Consider the following 20233-nt stretch of genomic DNA (forward strand, 5'->3'; position numbering starts at 1 on the left):
TAGAACTCATTCTGTAGACCGTGCTGGCCTTGAACTCACAGAGATCCGAGTATGCCACCACTGTCTGGCTGAATGTGACTTCTTAACAACGACACTATAAAGAGAGAAGACGCTCCAGGCAGTAGTGACACACACCGATAACCCCAGCACTCGGGAGGCAAAGGCAAGTGAATCTCTGAGTTCCAGACCAGCATGGGCTACAGAGTGAGTTCCAGGACAGCCAGGGCTACACAAAGAAACCCTGTCTCAAGAAACCAAGAAAAGAAGTGAAGATGTTGGACTAATGCCTATAAAGTGCTGAGTGTGGACTTGGGCTGGAGCGATGGCTCAGTGGTTAGGAGCACTTATTGTTCTTGCAGAGGACCTGGGTTCAGCTCCCAGCACCTGCACAGTTGGCTACGACCATCTGTAACTCTGATTTCAGGGGGATATGTTGCTGTCTTCTCACTTTAACTGGTACTGCATACACATGTTACACATACACATATACAAGCAAACATTCATACACATAATCTAAACATATATAAATGAAAAGTTAGAATACTGGGTGAAGCTGGACCTAGCAGCAGTGACAGAGGCCTATAATCCCAACCACTGAGAAGCTGAGGCAGGAGGATCCCAAATCCACATTTTTACTAGGCTATAGAATGAGCTCAAAGCCATCCTGGGCAACTTAAGGAGAGCCTATCTCAAAGTAACAAAAGAAGGACTGGGGATGTATCTTTAGTAGAGTATTTATTTATTGCTGACAAGGCCCAGGGTTCAGTTCTCAGCACTGAAAAGGAAAATAGTTAGAAAAATGATTCTTAGGCCGTAGCGGCGATGTATTCCTTAAACCCCACTGCTCAGGAGGCTGAAGCAGATGGACCTCTGTGAGTTCAGGCCAGCCTGTTTTGATCTATGTAGTGAGTTCCAGGACAGCCAGGGCTACACAGAGAAACCCTGCCACAAACAAACAAACAAAACCAAAGGAAACATTAATTTTTCTACAGGGGAAAATAAATAATACATGAAATAAAGAGTGGCCTGTGAACACAGCACACAGATCAACTGTTAGTAATATTTATACTAAAGGCTGATGGAAAGTATGTTATAGTTAGGTGATAAGAGAAAGAAGAATGTATTGCCAGGCTACAAACACCAAAACTACACAGAGAAATCCTGTCTCAAAAGACAAAAAAAAAAAAAAAAAAAAAGTGAGTGATGATTTTGTGTGTGTGTGCGCGCGTGAGCGCACGTGCATGTGTGCAAAGAGGATATAAGAAGATTCAATTAGCAGTTTTTATATTAGGAACAAATGGATGAGCAGGGTGGCACTTGGGAGGCTCAGGCAGGAAGATCACACTGTGTGTTCCAGGCCACCAAGATGGACATGGCAAGACACTGTCACAGAAAGGTATAAAGAAAGCTGAGCACAGTGGTGCACACTTATAATCTTGTAATCCCAACAGGAAGGTGGAAGCAGGAGGATCGAGAACTCAAGACCAGCCACAGCAGAGTTTGAGGCCATCCCATAATACATGAGACCATGTCTCAAAAAAACAAAACCAGAAACACAAAAAGACGGACCATTGAATAAAACCCTTGCCACCCAAGTGTGAGGACTGGAGTCCAGATTCCAGCACCCATATGGAAGCAGGGTCAGCATGCAGGGCTGCCTGCAATGCCAGCATTGGGGAGACAGAGGCAAGCTGGCTAATCCTAGCCGAACTGTGAGTCCTGGGCTCAGCATGAGATCTCGCTTCGGTGAATGACTGTGCAGGATACCTGATGTCAACCATGTGAACTAGCACTAGCCTCTACATGCATGGATACACATACATGTGAACCCCCCCCCCCACATACATGCTCACCACACATAACATGCACATACAGAAATTTTTTTTCTTAAATATTTATTTTATTTATTATGTATACAATATTCTGTCTGTGTGTATGTCTGCAGGCCAGAAGAGGGCACCAGACCTAGTTACAGATGGTTGTGAGCCACTATGTGGTTGCCGGGAATTGAACTCAGGACCTTTGGAAGAGCAGGCAATGAATGCTCTTAACCTCTGAGCCATCTCTCCAGCCCTGGGGCTGAGAAATAAACTCTTAAAATTGTACATATGGGGGCTGGAGACACATACATGTGTCTTTAGTGCGACTAGGATCAAATGCAGGACCTCCCACATGCAAAAGCTCTGCTTGGAGCCGGAGTGACTTAGTGGCTGCTCTTCCAGAGGATCCAGCTTCTATTCCCAGCATCCATGGCCCACAACTCTCTGTAACTCTGATCCCCGGGAATCTAAGGCCCTCTTCTGGCCTCCACAGGCACCAAGCATGTATGTGCAGATATACATGCAGGCAAAACAATCATGCATATAAAATAAATAAAAATTTTAAAATTGTACTACCATCAGGCTTAAGTGAATTTTAATAACACAATTGCTTGGTTTTTGTTTTTTGTTCTCAAGACAGGGTTTCTCTGTGTAACCTCCTGAGATGTCCTGGAACTCGCTTGTGTACCAGGCTGGCCTTGAATTTACAGAAAACCACTTGCTTCAGCCTTCCTAGTGCTGGGATTAAAGGCGTGTATGCCACCACTACTGGGTTATTACTTGGCTTTTTTTTTCTTTTAAAGATTTATTTATTATGTACACAGTGTTCAGCCTCCATGTATGCCTGTAGGCCAGAAGAGGGCACCAGATCTCATTATAGATGGTTATTAGCCACCATGGGGTTGCTGGGAATTGAACTCAGGACCTCCGGAAGAACAGCCAGTGCTCTTAACCACTGAGCCATCTCTCCAGCCCTATTACTTGGCTTTTTAAAATAATTAAAATAATTTATTTGCTTGTGTGTGAGTCTGTGTTTGTGCATGTGGGCACATGCTCATGTGTGCCACAGGGCACGTGTGGAGGTCAGAGGATAACTTGTAGAGTTGGTTCTTTCCTTCCCCCATGTGGGTCCTCAGGTTGGATCCAAGCACCTTTACCCTGGAGCCACCTCATGGGGGCGTGATCTTTTTCTTTTGAGGCAGGGTCTAATATACTCTAGGCTGACCTGGAACTAGCTATGGAGTGGAATCAGGCCTTGAATTTCTGATCTTCCCGATTCTACCTCTAGAGTGTTGGGATTACAGGCATGTACTTCTGCCCCTGATTTTTATGGGGCTAAGGACTGAACATGTTATATGTTAGGCAAGCACTCTTCCATCTGAGCTATAGTTCCAGCCCCTAACTACTTGATTTTTTAAAGCTACATTCAGATATTACTTTGATTAAAATAAAGATTTGAAATAACATGACACTTGTCTTAAATGTCCTTTTGAAGTGAAACTGAAAGGCCATCAAGAAGCCCTCCTCAAAATGTCCCTGGAGTTTCTGAAGAAGGCCCCTTGGCTATAAGAAGGGGCCTTTATTTCAACCAGCCCAAGTTTATACTCAGGGCTCCAGGACAGGCGCCTTCCCAGTATGTGGGTTGTCTATTTTTAAAATATCCCTTTACCTTCTTCCATTTTCGCACTGGAAATAAGCATCTGTCGTAAATGCTTGAGGAGGCCGGCCCAGGTAAATGTGCTGTACGCCAGAGAGTTCTCAGACATCTGTGGAATGTTACGGACACTCAGCATTTTAAATTCAGGGTGGGGAACTAAATGTTCCATTAAGTCTCCTGTGAGAAAACAAAACAAAAATGTGAACTAAATTTACTTCATCCATAGTGGGGCATTTTACAGAACCGTGACTTGATGATGTTCTGAGTCAAATATGTCTTTTTCATCTCCAGAATTACTAAAATAATACAATGATGAATTTTCAGAGACTATGTCTGATACAAACTACTTATTATTATTATTAATAATAGTAGTAGTAGTAGATGCAGGGCCTCACTGTGGAGCCCTGAATGACCTAGATATCTCTTTATAGATCAGGCTTGTCTTGAGCTCACAGAGATCCTTCTGCCTCTGCCTCTGGAATGCTGGGATTAAAGAGTGTACTATCATGCCCAGATCTTTGCTTCATTTTACATGGCTGAAAAAGCACACTTACAAGGGGTGTGGGTATGGTGGCTCACACTTGTAATCCCAGTACTTAGGAGGCAGAGGCAGAAGAATGGCCCACAAGTTCCAGGGCAGCCCAAGGGCTTACATTGTAAGATTCAGGCTCAAAACATAAACAGATATCCAGACATGGTTGTGTACACCTTTAATTCCAGCACTCAGGAGGGAGAGGCAGACAGATTTCTATAAGTTAAAATAAGGCTAGTCTTGTCTCCATAGTGAGTTTCAGGACAGCCAGAGCCACATAGTGAGACCCTGCCTCAAAGAAAGAAGATGGGATGAAGAGAGAAAAGGAGGGAAGGAGGGAGAACAGAAGGAAAGAGAGAGAGAGAAACACCCTACACTTTGCCAAAAGACATATGAATAGAGACAAGAGTGACTAATCACGAAGCTATGAGAGCTAATTTGCTTTTCTTGTCAGCCTATATTAACTAAAGTTCCTTAGATCATGTTCCAGATCTTGTATTTATCTAGCTAAATGACAATCAAACCTGTTTGGGAGACAGACACATAGTTTTGTGTTAGAAAGCCACCAAACAGACCTTCCCGGTGTAATGATCTGTCCTGTGCCTTTAAGAGAGAAGCCCCACCCACTCCCTGCAGCATTTTACCATAACATTTGGTGCCACGACTCGGTTTGGCACCAAATGTTATGATAAAACTAAAATGGTGCCAGTGCTGTTCCCTGAGAGGCGGCAGCGGGCCACAAGACCATGGCGGGCCATGAAGGCAGCCAGTCCCAGGCAGTAAGCAGCGGCAGCGGCGTGGCAGGCGAGCCTCAGCAGGGCAGCTAGTCCCATGTGGAGCGGAGAAAGTGGGTATTTATTTAGTGGGTTACGGAAGGGAAGGGGGAAGGGGAGAGGGAGGGAGAAGGGGGACGAGGATTGAGGAGAGAGAGAAGGAAAGAGAGGCAGAGAGAAAGAGAGAGGGAGAGAGAGAAAGAGAACCAGAGAGAGAGAAAGAGAGAGAGGAAAGGGGGAAGGGGAGAAGTGGGGAGAAAGGAGTGAGGCAGAAGCTGTGTCTTTGGAGGAGAGATGGAAAAAGAGAGGCTGGAAGTGGAAGGAAGATCCGCTTGCCTGGAGGGGTGGGTGGGAGGGGCTTGTTTCTTAAAGGGACAGAATAGACCATGACACCCAGGATGAGGCAAGCCTGGTTTAGTTGCTCCAGAGACTAAGGCAAAAGACCAGGAGGATCTTGTGAGCCCAGGAGTTCAAGACTAGCCAGCCAACAGAGCAAGATCCAGAATAGCCAGAAGAGCGAACAGGTCGCAACAACCTGTGATTCATGCCTTTTGGGGTCCGTGTCCCATCCCCCATTAAGTCACCTCTCTAGCTCTCTAGGCAGGCAGCTCTCTGACTCTGACTTAGCCTAGCAACCCTTGGACCTGATTGAGACCCTTATCCACTGATTTCCTCCCTTCTCAGACAGCCTGTCTTCCTCTTTCTGGCAAATTCCTAATCTTGGGCCAGTTACTCCCCACCTTTCCTATGAGAGCACTATAAGATATGACACCACATGGCAGCCTGGAAGCTCTGACTTTTTCTCCCCTCTGTCTCTGTCTCTGTCTTGCACGTATGTATACAGTGTTCTACCTGCATGTCAGAAGAGGGCACGAGATCTCCAGAGAGAACCCAGGCCCTCTGGAAGAACAGTCAGTGCGGTTAGCCTCTGAGCCATCTCTCCAGCCCTGAATTTTCTTTCTTTTCTCATCCTCATCTTCCTACTATTCCTTCCCGCCCCCTTCATTACTGAAAGGAGCAAGGATGCTTTATCCAAACAAAATGACAGTACAGGTCAGAGAACACTGTCAAGAGTAGCAGCAAACCCTCTTCTGGGTTCTCAATCCTTAAACATAATGCCAATTCCCATTAGAACCCCACATTGATTCTTTTTTTTTTATATATTATATGTATGGATGCTTTTTCTGCATGTATGTATGTGTGCCATGTGCATGCCTGGTTCACCAGGGGTTAGAAGAAGGAGCCAGATCTCCATGACCTAGAGTTATGGATGGTTGTGAACCACTGTAAGTGCTGGGAACAGAACCTGGGTCCTCTGCAAGAACAAGTGTTCTTAACCACTAAGTCGTCTTCCCAGCCCAACCACATGAGTTCCCTGAACCCCAGATCTATACACTTTTTATCTGCTGGATGTAGCTCAGTGGTGTAACACTTGCTTAGTGTGTGTAACAGCGTAGCCTCTATCCCCAGCTGTGTAAAACGTGCATTTCCACCCAGTGAATATTTTATCAAGTGCTCACTATTTCTCTTTCGCTATTTCTAGATCCTGGGAGAATAGCGGTTACACAGACGGTGTGGTCAGCGGGGAGCACCTAGCTCAGTGGTTCTCAACCTCCTAATACTGCAGCCCTTTAATACAGCTCCTCATGTTGTGGGGACCCCCAACCATAAAGTTATTTGTGTTGCTACTTCATAACCTTAATTTTGCTACTGTTATGAATGGTAATGTAAATATCTATATTTTCTGATGGCCTTAGGTGACCCCTGTGAAAGGGTCATTCAACCTCCAAAGGGATCTTGACCCACAAGTTGAGAACCACTGACCTAGAATTCACATTGTATGCTTTTGAGAAATTTTTGAGAAATTTAGTAACTTTTTTGAGATTTTCAGTAAGACAGTTCAGAGATGAAGGCGGGCCTGAAGACAGATTTTTGGGTGTATCTTGGCAGTAGCTCTAGGTAAAGGGGAGGAGACAGTGAAAATAACTTTGGGACTTTCAGAACATACGGTTTTCTACAGATCGCAGAGGGGTCGGGTACCTAGTGGATTTCTGCGGTAGTGAAATGAGCCGTCCTCAGAGTACGTGGGCTGGAACACACTCCCCAGCTGGTGAGCAAGAACTTGATTGAGGTCTCTGAAGGAGATCTGCTTGATGTTCATCCGTCTGGCACAGATCTTGTGGACAGCGTCATTTTCATGGATGAGGAGGGCATCTGAGGACCGGTACAAGTGAGAGAGCGTCAAGATGGAGTTGTAATTCTGCAGGATAACCTGGAGAGAGAGGGGTCAGAGACAGGACAGGGGAGGTGAATGACGAAGACCAGAGACTCCAGCTGTGAGTGGTGGCGCACTTGGGAAGCAGAGGCAGGCAGGTCTCTCAGTCTGGGGCCAGCCTGGTCTACATACTGAGTTTCAGGACGGCCAGGGCTACACAGTGAGACCCCGTGTTAACACAGTAACAACAACAGAAACAAAAGGGTGTAGATTCCAAAGGCACCCTGCCTGGCTTCAAGGTCTGCTACTTTTCAGCAGCATGGCTTTGAGGTTATTTAATCCCTCTGGGCATTACTTTCCTCATGTGTAAGATGGGGATGGAAATATCTGCCTCTGAAAGATGCAGGATATAATGCAAGTAGAGCATGCACTAAGGCCAGGCATGGTGCACACCTTTAATTCTGGCGCTCAGGAGGCAGAGGCAGGTGGATCTCTGAGTTCCAGGACAGCTAGGGCTACACAGAGAAACTCTGCCTCAAAAAACAAACAAACAGGGCTGGAGAGATGGCTCAGAGGTTAAGAACATTGACTGCTCTTCCAAAGGTCCTGAGTTCATTTCCCAGCAACCACATGGTGGCTCACAACCATCTATAATGAGATCTGGTGCCCTCTTCTGGCTTGCAGGCAATTCAGACAGAACACTGTATACATAATAAATAAAACAAACAAACAAACAAATTTGTCTCAATAGAAAGAAATTAAGATAATTTACTTAAATAAATTAAAATTTGAAGGCTAGCCACAATACCATGAACCCCAATATGAGTTAGTTTAAGGTCCCCCCTTGCAGCACCAGAAGGACCAACTCAAAAAATGGGCTCCCGAAAGATGTGCAGTCATCTTTGAAATTCCTTGTTGTTATTCCTACTACCACCTGGTGTTGGGGATAGAATCCGGGACTGGAAACGAGCTAAGCACATGCTCTAATGAGTTATATCACTGGCCATCTTTGATTTTTTTTTTATTATATAGCTTTGGCTGTCCTGGAGTTCTAGATATAGGCCAGGGAACCCACAGAGACCCACCTGTCTCTGCCTCCTGAGAACTGGGGTTAAAAGAAAAGACACCTCAGCTATACATGGTGGCACATGCCTGTTGCTGGACTGGGTGGATGGGTCTTAGCTGGAAGTCAGTCTGAACTGCAATTAAGACTGTCTCAAAAAACCTAAGACCATAATGAAACAGAAAGACTTAAAAACAAAGAATAATTCATATATTTGGGGAAATTTAACCAAAATTAAATGAATTATTCACATAAATTGAACTCAGTAGTTCCAAAAAAGTAAGATCCATTATTTATCCATGTTCACTTTAAGATCAAAGAATTAAGGGACGAGGGAAATGGCTCAGTGGTCAAGGACTGGGTTCTCTTCCAGACGACCAGGATTTGATTCCCAGCACCCACATGGCAGCTCACAGCTACCGAACTCCCCCAGTCCTTGGGGATCTGACACCACATGGTGCATAGACATACATTCATATAAATACTTATATACATAAAATAAAAATAAAATTTAAAAACACATACTATGATTTAATTATTCTACTATTAAGTATTTATCAAAGAGAAATGGCATATGACCATACCAGAGTCCTAATTGTGCCTTGATTAAACAAACAAACAAACAAAAAGAACAAAGACTATACAACATAAAACATTTGATTAGAGGCTGGAGAAATAGTTCAATGGTTAAGGGTGCTGGCTTGTCTTCCAAAGGACCTGGTTTGGTTCCCAGCACCTTCATGGTGGCTCACAACCTTATGACCCCAATACCAGAACTCTTACACCCTCTACCAGCCTCCTTGAGAACTAGGCATGTATTTGTGCACATACATACAAACAAGCAAAACACTCATGAAATAAATACATAACTTTTAATTAACATGTTCATACCTCACCAGTTCCATAAGGCCATATAATCTGATTCATTTTCAAGGAACTGGGGTACTGATCTTGTAACTTCTGTGTAACGAAGGCTCCCAGCCCTGATCCTGTTCCCCCAGCCATACTCATTATGATGAAAAATCCACTCAGAGAGTCACATTTCTCCACCTCCTTCTGGATTAAGTTCATTATAGATTCTTCATGCTTTGGTCCATGCACAGAGTAGCTAAGCCACAGCAGAAGGAACAAACATGGCACCCGTCAGTTTAACCAATGGGATGTGGTACAACAGAGTAAGGTCATTTAGGAGACAGAGGTCTTTTCAAAGCTACGGGACTGAGGCCCTGATTGACAACATTTAATAGAGACAGATTAAACATATTCAACAGGTGAATAGAGTGGCTATATGTGTGTGTGTTGTTGTTGTTATGTGTGTGTGTTTTTCAAAACAGGGTTTCTCTGTGTAGCAGCCCTGGCTGTCCTAGAACTTGTTCCATAGAACAGACTGGCCTCAAACACAGAGATCCTCTGCCTCCCAAATGCTGCAATTAAAGGCATGCACCACTACCACCTGGCTGAAAGTTCTTTTTAATTTGAGAACAATGGAATTATTTTCCTTACTGTTATTAATATCATCGTATGTGTGTTCTGCGTGTGAGTGTGTGAATGTGGGCCATGGTGCATGTATGGAGACCAGAAGACAACTCCATGGGATCTATCTGTCCTTCTACCATGACTGAGCTCAGGTCCTCGGGCTCGGCAGCCATTGTCCTTCCCTCCTGAGTCACCCTCCGGCCTCACCTATGTTGTGAGAGCAGCCCAGGAACTCAAGTTCCTGCTTCAGCCTCCCAACGCTGGGATTATCTGGCCCTCTGGAAATTCTACAGCACAGCAAAACTGAGGAACTACTGCCTTGTACCAGCTTTAGAGCTGGAAGCCTGCGAGGTAAGGCCACTGCCCGATCCAAGTGTGCAGCGGGATAAGAAGGAGACTGCCAGGACCTTGGCTTCAACAATGACCTTGACCTGAGCACAGGCACGCAGAGAGTAAGAGTTTTTAATGAGATCAAATTCTGAATACTTATTTATTTACTGGTGGTAATGGAAGTTGGTCCTAGTGCCTCAAAAACACCAGGCGAGGGTTCTATTGTTGAACTATATCCTTGGCCCCTTTGCTTATATACTTTTAATTTTGATCTTCCTTTCTTCCTTCTTTTCTCTCTCTCTTTCTTTCTCTCTCTCTCTTTCTTTCTTTCTTTTCTGCAGGGTTTCTCTGCAGCTTTGGAGCCTGTCCTGGAACTAGTTCTTGTAGACTAGGCTGGTCTTGAACTGACAAAGATCCACCTGCCTCTATCTCCTGAGTGCTGGGACTAAAGGTGTGTGCCACTACTGTCCGGCCCAGAAAGTCTTGGTTTTTGGGTTTTTTTTTTCCACTTTTCTTTTTCTTCTTTTTCTTTTCTTTTCTTTTTTTCTTTTTGTTTGTTTTTGTTTTTTCGAGATAGGGTTTCTCTATGTAATAGCTCCGGCTGTTCTTACTTTTAATTTTGAGACAGGAGTTTTGCTAAATTGCAAAAATAGCTCAGGCAGACATTAAACTTGAGATCCTCTTGCCTCAGCTTGCTAATTAGCTGGGGTTATAGGCTTGCATCATCAGTTCTGACACATTCAAAATTGTAAATTTTTTATGACGTATATTTATATTATGCACCTGTGTCATAGCGCATGTGTGGATGTCAGAAGGAGTCAGGTGTCTCCTTATTACTATGTGTGTTCTGGGAACTGAACGGAGTTTATCAGGTTTGGCAGGGGTGTCTTTACCCTGAGTCATTTCCCTGGCCTAAATTCTTAATTTTATTTTAGTTTTGCTTTGAGACAAGATTTGACTAGGTAGCCTTGGGTGGCCTATGAAGTGGTTTGAAGAAGAATGGCTCCCTTGGGCTCAAACATTTGGATGCTTAGTCATCAGGGCGTGGCGCTACTTGAGAAGCATTAGGAGCTGGAGCCTTGTGGCAGGAAGTGTGGCCTTGTTGGAGGTTTGAGGTTTCAAAAGCCCAAGCAAGGTCCTGTGTCTCTCTCTTCCTGCTGCCTCTGGATCCAGATGTAGAATCTCAGCTACTTCTCCAGCACCACGTCTGCCTGCATGCTGTCATGTTCCCCACCATGACGATAATGGACTAAACCTCTGAAACTGTAAGCCAGGCAATTAAATGTTGTGTCGACTGCAACTGGACAGCTGTACCTTCCCTGACGTCATGAGGCGTTGCTCTTACCCATACGCCCAGTTGTTCCCGGATCCTTGTCTCTGACAAAAGCACGCGTGCTGACCGTATGTCCACCGGCCAGACCGGGCAGCTCTGGACAGCGTTTGATTGATCACCTTAGGTTCCATGTCAACAAGAACAGCCCGGGCAACTGGAACTAGAGTAGGGAAAAGGGGGAAATCGTGTGTTGTATGTTAGTACCACAGAGCACACACTAAGTCCCTGAACGGTATTGCCAGTCCTAGATTCAGTTGTTTGTGCTTTTGTTGTGCTTTGTTTTAATTCAGGGGCTGCAGGTAGAGTTCTTGCATAGCCTGCTGAGGTCATGGGGTGGGGAAAGAAAAGCAAAGGCCTTCCCTAGAGGGCTGGAAGGGATGGGCTTAGATACTTTCAAGATGTTCAAGGGAGGGTAAGGAGAGGACTGTGGACCACACCTACCTCCATTTTCTTCCTCTCTGAAAAATCTTTCTTTGCAGGAGGCTTGATATGCCTCATTTTCTCTCTTAGAGCAGAGTCCCTGGGAACAGTGTGAGTCTCTAAATAAAGCATCAAACACTTCAAAGCCAATCTGGTTGCCACACTGTCCAAGCTGCACTGTTACTATTGACATCCCCAGCCACAGACTAGGCCCAGTCGAAAACACAAGGGAATGGATAACCTGCAAAAAGACACAGACATAAGAAACCACCATATTACCAACAAGAGCAAGCAATTCGCCATGTGCTCATGAGACAGATGGAAGGGGCTGGAGGGAGGCTCAGTGGTTAAGGCACTTGCTCCTACTGCACAAGACCCAGGTTTGGGTCCCAGCACCTACACTGCTGCCTGTAGCTGCAGTTCTAGGGGCTCCAATGCCCCCTGTTGGCCTTCCCAGACATTGCATACACATGGTACACATACAGATACATAGGTATTCACATACAATATAAAGATAAATAAAATTTTTAGAAAATTAAAAATATGTGTACATGGGGACTGGAGAGATGACTCAGATGTTAAGACAATTGGCTCCTCTTTCAGAGGTCCCTAGTTCACTTCCCAGCAATCACACGGTGGCTCCTCACAACCATCCACAATGAGATCTGGTCCCCTCCTATGACATACAGGTATACATGTAGGCAGAAAGCTGTATACATAATAAATAAATAAATCAGCCAGGTGGTAGTATGCTTGTCTTTAATTCTAGTACTTGGGAGGCAGAGGCATGAATCCCTAAGTTTGAGGCCAGCCCAGTCTATATAACGTCAATTCCAGGACAGCCAGGACTACTCAAAAAAAAAAAAAAAAAAAAAAAAAAAGAAAGAAAGAAAAAGAAAAAAGAAAAACATATATATGTACATTAACAAGTAACTTTTTGTCTGGGCCTGGACCTTTAATTCTAGCACTCAGAAAGCAGAGGCATGTAGAGTTTTGTTAGTTCCAGGTCAGCTCATGAGACTGTCTAAAATGTGTTTGTGTGTTTATACATTTGTTTTTGAGACAGGTCTCATGACATAGCTCCGGCTGGCCTGGCTTTGAATCCACAGAGATCAGTTTGCTTCTATCTCTGGAGTGCTGGGATTAAAGGCACGCAGCACCATGCTCGGCAATCTAGGATTCTTACTTTGCCATCAAAAAGCACTTCAGAAAGAGGCGAAGGAAATCAGTGTTGATGTTTATTAAGAAGGGATTTTAGCGGATTTAAGTAACGGTGTTGATGGAAAGAGAGGCACTTAAGAAAAGGATATTGCATCCCCAGTGTGGGGCGTGGACTGCTCAAGAAGGAATCACATTAAATAGCCATAACTTAGCCATAACTGCGTATGTTAATGTGCTTTCGTTATTTTTTTACTTACCTTTTATTTATTTATAGAGACAGGGCCTCACTGTGTGGCTCTGGCTGTCCTGGAATTCACTATGTAGACCAGGCTAGCCTCAAACTCATAGAGATCCACCTACCTCTCTCTCCTGAGTGCTGTAAATTTGTTTGTTTATTTGTTTTGACACAAGGTTTCTCTGTGAAACAGTTTTGGCTATCATGGAACTAGCTCTGGAGAGCAGGCTGGCCTTGAACTCACAGAGATCCGCTTGCATCTGCCTCCCGAGTGCTGGGATTAAAAGCGTGTGTCACCATTGTCCGGCTGTAAATTTATTTATTTGGTTTTTCTTTTCTTTTCTTTTCTTTTCTTTCTTTCTTTCTATCTTTTTTCTTTTTCTTTTCTTTTCTTTTTTTCTTTTTGAGACAGGGTTTCTCTGTAGCTTTGGAGCCTGTCCTGGAACTAGCTCTTGTAGACCAGGTTGGCCTCGAACTCACAGAGATCCGCCTGCCTCTGCCTCCCGAGTGCTGGGATTAAAGGCGTGCGCCACCACTGCCCATCTGTGACTTTATTCTTAATGAGAATATTTTAGGGCTGCCTGTATGTCTATCAACTACATGTGATGCTGGGAACCGAACCTGGATCCTCTGCAAGAACAGCAAATTCTCCTAACTGCTGAGGCCTCTCTTCAGCTGGATTTTATTGTCTTCTAGGATTGCACGGTCCAGACTTTCTAAGAGAATTATTTTTCTTTCCCTCTCTTTTGGTTCCTAGTGTGCACTGGCGAGGACGACAGGCTGCTAAGGTAAAACAGTACAGCACAAAGGCTGTGCTAAGGCTGCACCGGAGACTCGTATAATCTTAGGCCTTACACATGGCTCCTTACTATTTTAACGTTCTTACTTGAGATAGCTCTAAATAAAATGAATATTGTCTCTACATCGGCAACTTGCACAGAGATTTTTGCTAATTCTGTGCATGTATGCGGCTCTTGTTTTCTGTGGGGTTTGAGGCCGGGTCACTCTCTGGTTGCTTGCAGCTGTGGATCTGGCAAGGTGGCCTGTGAGTCCCCATCTTTACACAGGAGTGCTGAGATTACAGATGTGTGCTACTGCACCTGGCTTAAAATAGGTTCTGAGATTTGAACTCACATCCTCACACTTATACAGCAAATGCTTCACCCCCGCGCCATTTCCCTGTCCCCTGTGCTGCAATCTTGACCTTCAGGTGCTGAGACCTCACTAGATTCTGGGGTAAAGTATCCCATTCTTGACCTTCCCATGTTCATAATTTTTCCTATCTTTCTATCCTGTCTCCATCTAAGAATCTAGTCATTTAAAGACATCCTCTTACATTATATAATTTTGCGGGAACCTAGGGTACTCAAATTCATTCACACATAGATCAATAGTTTCCAAATATGATTTGTACTCACTGTTTTCCCCAAGTATGGTTTTAAGAAACCAAACCAAAACAAAATGTTGGTTGAGGGGGATGTGTAATCATGAGAACCGGAGTTCAGATGTGAGCATCCACACAACCAACCCAGTGTCCCGTGCAGGCCTGTAGTTCCAGGTCCAGGCAGGTGCAGGCAGAAAGACCCCTGGGGATGGCTTCCAGTTTGCCTGAGAAGCTGAAGCCCCAGGTTCAGAGAGGGAGGGAGGGATGGGGGTGGGCAAGAAAGGGGAGAGAGAGAGAGAGAGAGAAAGAGAGAGAGAGACTTTCTCAAAGGCATATGTGAGGAGTAATAAAGGGAATACTGTGATAACCAACTGGATGCCCTCTTCTCTGCATTTGCATAAGTGCTCAGATCTACACGCATGTGCACATACACTCTCACACATAAATTATCTAAAGTTAATATAATGTTGATTGAAGGAATTCTTTGTATTCACTTCACACCACATGGACACTGGAAGTTAGCTTAACTTCCATCGAACATTAATTTTCTGTCTTCCTGACTTATTCTTTTTCCACAAGGCAGCTTCTGGCCTGGTAAGTACAATTAAGATCAGTAAGGAATGTTTTGTCTAATTCCAGTATTAAAACAAAGTTGGAGCCGGGCATAATGGCACATGCTTTTAATTCCAGCACTTGGGAATCAGAGACAAGCGGATCTCTGTGAGTTCAAGGTCAGCCTGGTCTAGAGTGAGTTCCAGCAGATTCTGGGCTACATAGTGAGACCTGGCTTCGGAAAAAAAAAAACAAAAACAAAGTTGGAGCTTAGAATAAGGCCAGATAAAATAATAAAGTAAGTCTTATTAGTTTCATACAACAAAAGAGCATTCTTTGTTTTGAGACGGGGTCCCCCCCATGTAGCCCAATCAGATCTGGACTGGCTATTTAGTCTAAGCAGGGTTCAAGCAGACTCCCTGAGAGCAGGGATTATAGGTGTGCGCCACTATGCCCGGCAAAAGAGTGTTTTTGATAAATGCATCAATCCTATGTAGCCCTGGAAATGAGCAGAGGCTAGCAGACCAGATTTTCAACTTAACGGCAAAGCCTGCGTTGTAGGTAATACTATTCTCATTTTACAGATAAGAAAATTGAGTTACCAAAGGGTTATGAAACTTTCCAAAGCCACTGAATTAGCAAATAGCAAGGCCAAGACGTTCTCTTTGCCTTTCTGCCCTATCAGCTCCCCATTAGCCCCACACTCACTGACAGCTCTCCGACCCGCAGTTTCAGTTCGGTTCAAACTTCAGAAGACCAACCCTCTCACTCAGCGCATGCTCACTTCAAATACTTCTTAAAAGAACTACCGAGAATGAATTAATGCGCATGCTCCTTATACAAATCGCTCTGCTGAGGCTTTTTTTTCTCTTTCCCCCTATTTAGAATAGTTAATCACGCATGTTCAATTTTAATTCATGAATTTCAGATATGGTACGCATGCTCGGTGTCCAGTAAAACGCCTTAGACAGTAACGCGCATGCTCCACTTTCCGGGCTTGGCTTCGGTTGGTGATCTGCGCATGTTTCTGCCAGTACCTGGAGCCGGGAGATAGTGCTACGCATGTCCGCTGCCCACAGTTGGCTTCACAGACCCTTGTACGCATGCTCCGGGGCTGAACTTGAGGAGCCAGTCTGGGGCCTAGGCGCAGACGCATTGAGCTTAAGCAGCTGGTGATGGCGGCAGCAGCAGTGGAGTCTGCGGCGGGTCCGGGCCCATGAGGCGACGACGGAGGCGGGACGGCTTTTACCCAGCGCCTGACTTCCGAGACAGGGAAGCTGAGGACATGGCAGGAGTGTTTGACATAGACCTGGACCAGCCAGAGGACGCAGGCTCTGAGGATGAGCTGGAGGAGGGGGTGAGGCCCGGGGTCCCCGGGGATGTGGCGCGGGGTGCGGTGGGGGGGAACTGGGACGACGAGGTGACAGGGCCGGGGTGGCGGCGTGGGCCCGGGAAGCCTGGTGTGTTCTAGGGCGCGGAGACCCGGGGGAACGCGAGCGGTCTCCGGGAGGAGCCGAGGCGCCGCGCGGCGGACGAGGGAGAGGGAGAGGGAGCAGGCGGGATGGCGGGCGGGCGGGCGGGCTGGGCGGACCTGGCCCTAGGTGTGAGGCCTCTGCGGGGCGCGCAGGTGCAGGTCTCGCCCTGGTCCCTAGAGCAGCGCAGTCCCGAGCGATGTGTTTCGGGACCGCCGAGGAGGAACGGCGCGCGCTCGGCTCCTGAATGTGGCCGGGGTGGTGCGAGTGTGTGCTGCGGGGTGGGGCGGGGGGAGCTGCTCTTGCTGGGTGTCCCCTAAGTGCAGGTGTGAGGCGCGGAAGGGCTTCCCTCTGGAGTGTTAGATGGCAAGTCTCGAGCTCTTCAGACGCCCCACAACCACCTCTCTTCTCGGCCTGTCGCTTCTCTCCTAGGAAGCGCTCAGCTGTTAGAAGTGACAGCTGAAAACTTCTGTCGGGAGTAGCACTGCCGCTGCTGTTACAGCCACCAGAAGTTTTATTTCGGGAGCAAGGGGGCCCTGCTGCATCTTCCAGGGTTTGTTTGTTTGCCTTTTATTTTTAACTCCCCTTCCGTGTGACATTTTAAAGGAAAAAAAAAAACCATTCATAATGACACACGGCATTTGTAAGTTAATTTCCCTCAAGTTGAAGATGTCTATATTTTTTTTTCGGAATAATTTATGTAATTGTAGGGTGGGGAAAAAACCCAGCGTTGACAGCTGTGATTTGTCTCGCCCGAAATAAATTGCTTGAACAGAGACTTGTGAATAGTGGTGTGAGGGCTTTCCTTGCTGAAGTTTAAATTTAGAATCACTTTTCCTAACGCACATCTTGGTTTTACCTTTGCTGTCCTAGGAGTTTGTTATTTATGGAATATCACCTTTTCTAAAGTAACATTTATTGAAACATACACATATTACACCGAGGGCCAAAAAAAAAAAAATGAGATGGCAAACTGAAGAACCGATTCAGGGCAAATGCCCTCAGTAAAAACCTTATAGTGATTTCATGCCATTATCTGTATAAGAATATGGATTTATGGCTAATGTTAGGTATTTGCTGTATTTGCATAAGGGCTCTTTCTCTTCTCATCCCCAGTTTTCCTTCTTTAGTAAATAAATTGGCAAAAGATTGAAAGGCTTTGTATAAAGGACTCTGAACCTTTTATGAAATTAAGTGGGCCAACAAAGTATTGCTCTTTTCATAATTGAATGACTCTCAGAATTACACAGGTCCAAATGTGGGTTTTGAGACACACACTTTTTAAATGCGGAATTCCAGCTAACCTTTTAATCAAACATGGTGGATACTAAATTTGAAACAAATACAGTATTACTTTAATTATAAATATGATACACTGTTCAGTTACATTGTTTCCATATGGCAGTGGCTTTGGAGTCGGGCCAGAGAGTGAACTGCAGAGGAGAGTGGCTTTATGTGAATATTGTCATTAGTTACTGGTGGAATTTTCAGTCTGTGGGTTCATCATTTTTTGAGAGTACAATATTGTGATTCTTGGAATGAACTCTGGAGCCTTGTTTGTTTTTTTTTTTCACTTTCTTAATGTACTTCAAGAGCAGTAGGAGTTCCAGGTCTGGCCTACTCTTGGGGCAGAAAAAGTGGGTAAGAGAGTGAAATGTGACCACTACCTTAGGGAAAGGGTTAGGAGGAAGAGCAGAAGTAATGACAGATGATTTTGAAGAGGAGTACTTTTAGAGTTGAAATGTTTCTCTTGAGTGCATTCTTTAAAAAAAAAAAAAAAAACAACCAAAACCAGAGCTGGGCAGTGGTGGCGCACGCCTTTAATCCCAGCACTTGTGAGGCAGAGGCAGGTGGATCTTTGTGAGTTCAAGGCTAGGCTGGTCTACAAAGTAAGTGCCAGGATAGTCAGGACTACACAGGGAAACCCAGTCTCGAAAAACTAAGGTGAAAAAAAGAAAAAAGAAAAAAAAAAAAAAAAAAACAATGTGTCACTGTGTAGCCATGTGGCTTCAAACTCCAAATTCTCCTCCTGAGTGCCAAGAATACAGGCTGGGTGCACCTGCCAGGCCTTCATTGTGTTACTACAGGATGTCTTAACGTCTCAAGGTGGGAAAAGGGAAAGAGTTGTATGGAGTTGGGTCAGCTGCCTAAAGAGAATCAGTCTAGATTACTTTGGGGGAAAAAAAAGTTTAAAAATTTTTAAGTATGATAACAGTTTAGATTCTTAGAAAATCTTATGTTTCCTATGGTGATTGTACAACTTTTAGTTTCTTTTTTTTTTTCTTTTCAAGACAGGGTTTCTCAGTAGCTATGGAGCCAGCAGCTTTTAGTTTCTTATGTAAATCTTTCTTTGACATTGGTGGCATGTCAGAACAGCCCCATTTCTTTCTTATATAATGAGGAAACTGAGGCATAGGCCAGAAAAGTGATTGCCCACAATTACTATCATCTGACTCAGTTCAGTAGATTATATTATAAGCTTTAAATATCTTGGACCAGATGGATGGCCCAGTGTGTAAAGGCACTTGCTAACAAGTTTTGTGCTGAAGACTTGAGTTTGATAAATTTGATTGACACGAGCTTACTCTGTAGCTATCCTAGCCTTCAACTTGTGGTTCTTCTTGATCCTCCTGATCCTCTCTCCTGTGTGTTGGGTTGTAAGTTTGCACCCCCCAAATCTGGCTTGCACAGGGATTCCTTCTTTCACATTTATTTATTTTGATGAGGAAGGTGTGCAGTAGTACATGTATAGGAGGTCAGAGGACAGTTTGGAAGAGGTCAATTCTCTTTCCATCATGTGGAGAATCTGAGGATCAAACTTAGGTCCACAGACTTGGCAGCAAGGGTGTTTACCAACTGATACCAGCTGAGCCATTTCCTTGACTCTTACTGCATTTCTATATGTGCAGACACATTTCTGTGTGTGTGTGTGTGTGTACGTGCGTGTATGCATGCATTTGAGTGTGTGTGTGGCATTGTGCTATAGTGCACATTGTGGGTGAGATGACAACTTGTGGGAGTTGGTTCTCTCCTTCCATCCTGTCTGTATGTGGGTTTAGAGGAATGAATTCAGTCATCAGGCTTGGTGACAAGCTTTTACACACAGAAGTATCTCACAGCCCTGCAATTTTTTTTTTTTTTTTTTTTTAAGACAGGGTTTCTCTGTGTAACAGTCCTAACTGTCCTGGAACTAGTTCTTATAGAACAGACTGGCCTCGAACTCATGGACAATCTGCCTGCCTCTGCCTCCAAGTGCTGGAATTAAAGGCTTGGGCCACCACCGCCTGGCTCAGCCCTGCATTCTTGATTGCATATATTATATTAGCTTCATTCACAGTGTGCCTATTGTATGTCAAGTTGAATTCAGTAAAAGAATTCAGTAAAAGAAAAATAGGGAATACAGATCTCTTTGGCCATACTCATGAACTATGGAATCTACAGTAAGCTGATATTTTTTTTCTTCTTTGTAAAGTGAGGGTATCTCAAGACACCCTGACTTATTGTCCAGTTTGCTGTTTCATGGGCTGTAGCTTATCAGCACCAGTCATTGCTAAGTTCTGAGTGATGAGAATTTGCCTTCAGCGTTTCCTAGCCACTCAGTATCAAATGCATGTAAACCAGAACTGGCATGTTTTTAGAATGGTAGTATTTTTTTAAATGATTGATCACACAGATAACACCTTTGTAGATATTTTGTACTGGGTGAATCTATATTAGTATAGGCATTTATATAGTCAATTCTTCAGACAGTAATTGATAAAACTAAATAAATAACTTATAGATAAAACTGAGTGGCTACTATCCAAATTA

General features: G+C 44.6%; 2 protein-coding genes across 7 annotated transcripts in view; one reads left to right on the forward strand and one right to left on the reverse strand.

The window, feature by feature from the left end:
* Tubd1 (tubulin delta 1) overlaps positions 1 to 15865 on the reverse strand; it is a 29227-nt gene extending 13362 nt beyond the window's left edge. Inside the window, exons 1-6 of one of the 4 annotated variants that reach the window (XM_048446764.3) lie at positions 15761 to 15865; positions 11641 to 11860; positions 11212 to 11359; positions 8952 to 9168; positions 6823 to 7054; positions 3490 to 3654 (exon numbers count right to left, since the gene is read on the reverse strand). In XM_048446764.3, coding sequence (XP_048302721.1) covers positions 3490 to 3654; positions 6823 to 7054; positions 8952 to 9168; positions 11212 to 11359; positions 11641 to 11860; positions 15761 to 15781 — 1003 coding nt within the window. In that variant the 5' untranslated portion in view covers positions 15782 to 15865. Of the gene's footprint in view, positions 1 to 3489; positions 3655 to 6822; positions 7055 to 8951; positions 9169 to 11211; positions 11360 to 11640; positions 11861 to 15553 lie in introns of all 4 variants that reach the window. The other 3 variants (XM_048446765.2, XM_048446766.3, XM_048446768.2) reach the window with 3 other exon arrangements.
* A 212-nt stretch (positions 15866 to 16077) lies between these two features.
* The window catches only part of Rps6kb1 (ribosomal protein S6 kinase B1), a 38688-nt gene continuing 34532 nt past the window's right edge, over positions 16078 to 20233 (forward strand). The window contains exon 1 of one of the 3 annotated variants that reach the window (XM_048446771.3): positions 16078 to 16308. In XM_048446771.3, coding sequence (XP_048302728.1) covers positions 16168 to 16308 — 141 coding nt within the window. In that variant the 5' untranslated portion in view covers positions 16078 to 16167. Of the gene's footprint in view, positions 16309 to 16869; positions 16977 to 20233 lie in introns of those variants that run through there. The other 2 variants (XM_048446769.3, XM_048446770.3) reach the window with 2 other exon arrangements.

Source organism: Myodes glareolus, chromosome 9, assembly GCF_982192425.1.
Source record: "Myodes glareolus chromosome 9, mMyoGla1.1, whole genome shotgun sequence".
NCBI classification, from domain to species: Eukaryota; Metazoa; Chordata; class Mammalia; order Rodentia; family Cricetidae; genus Myodes; species Myodes glareolus.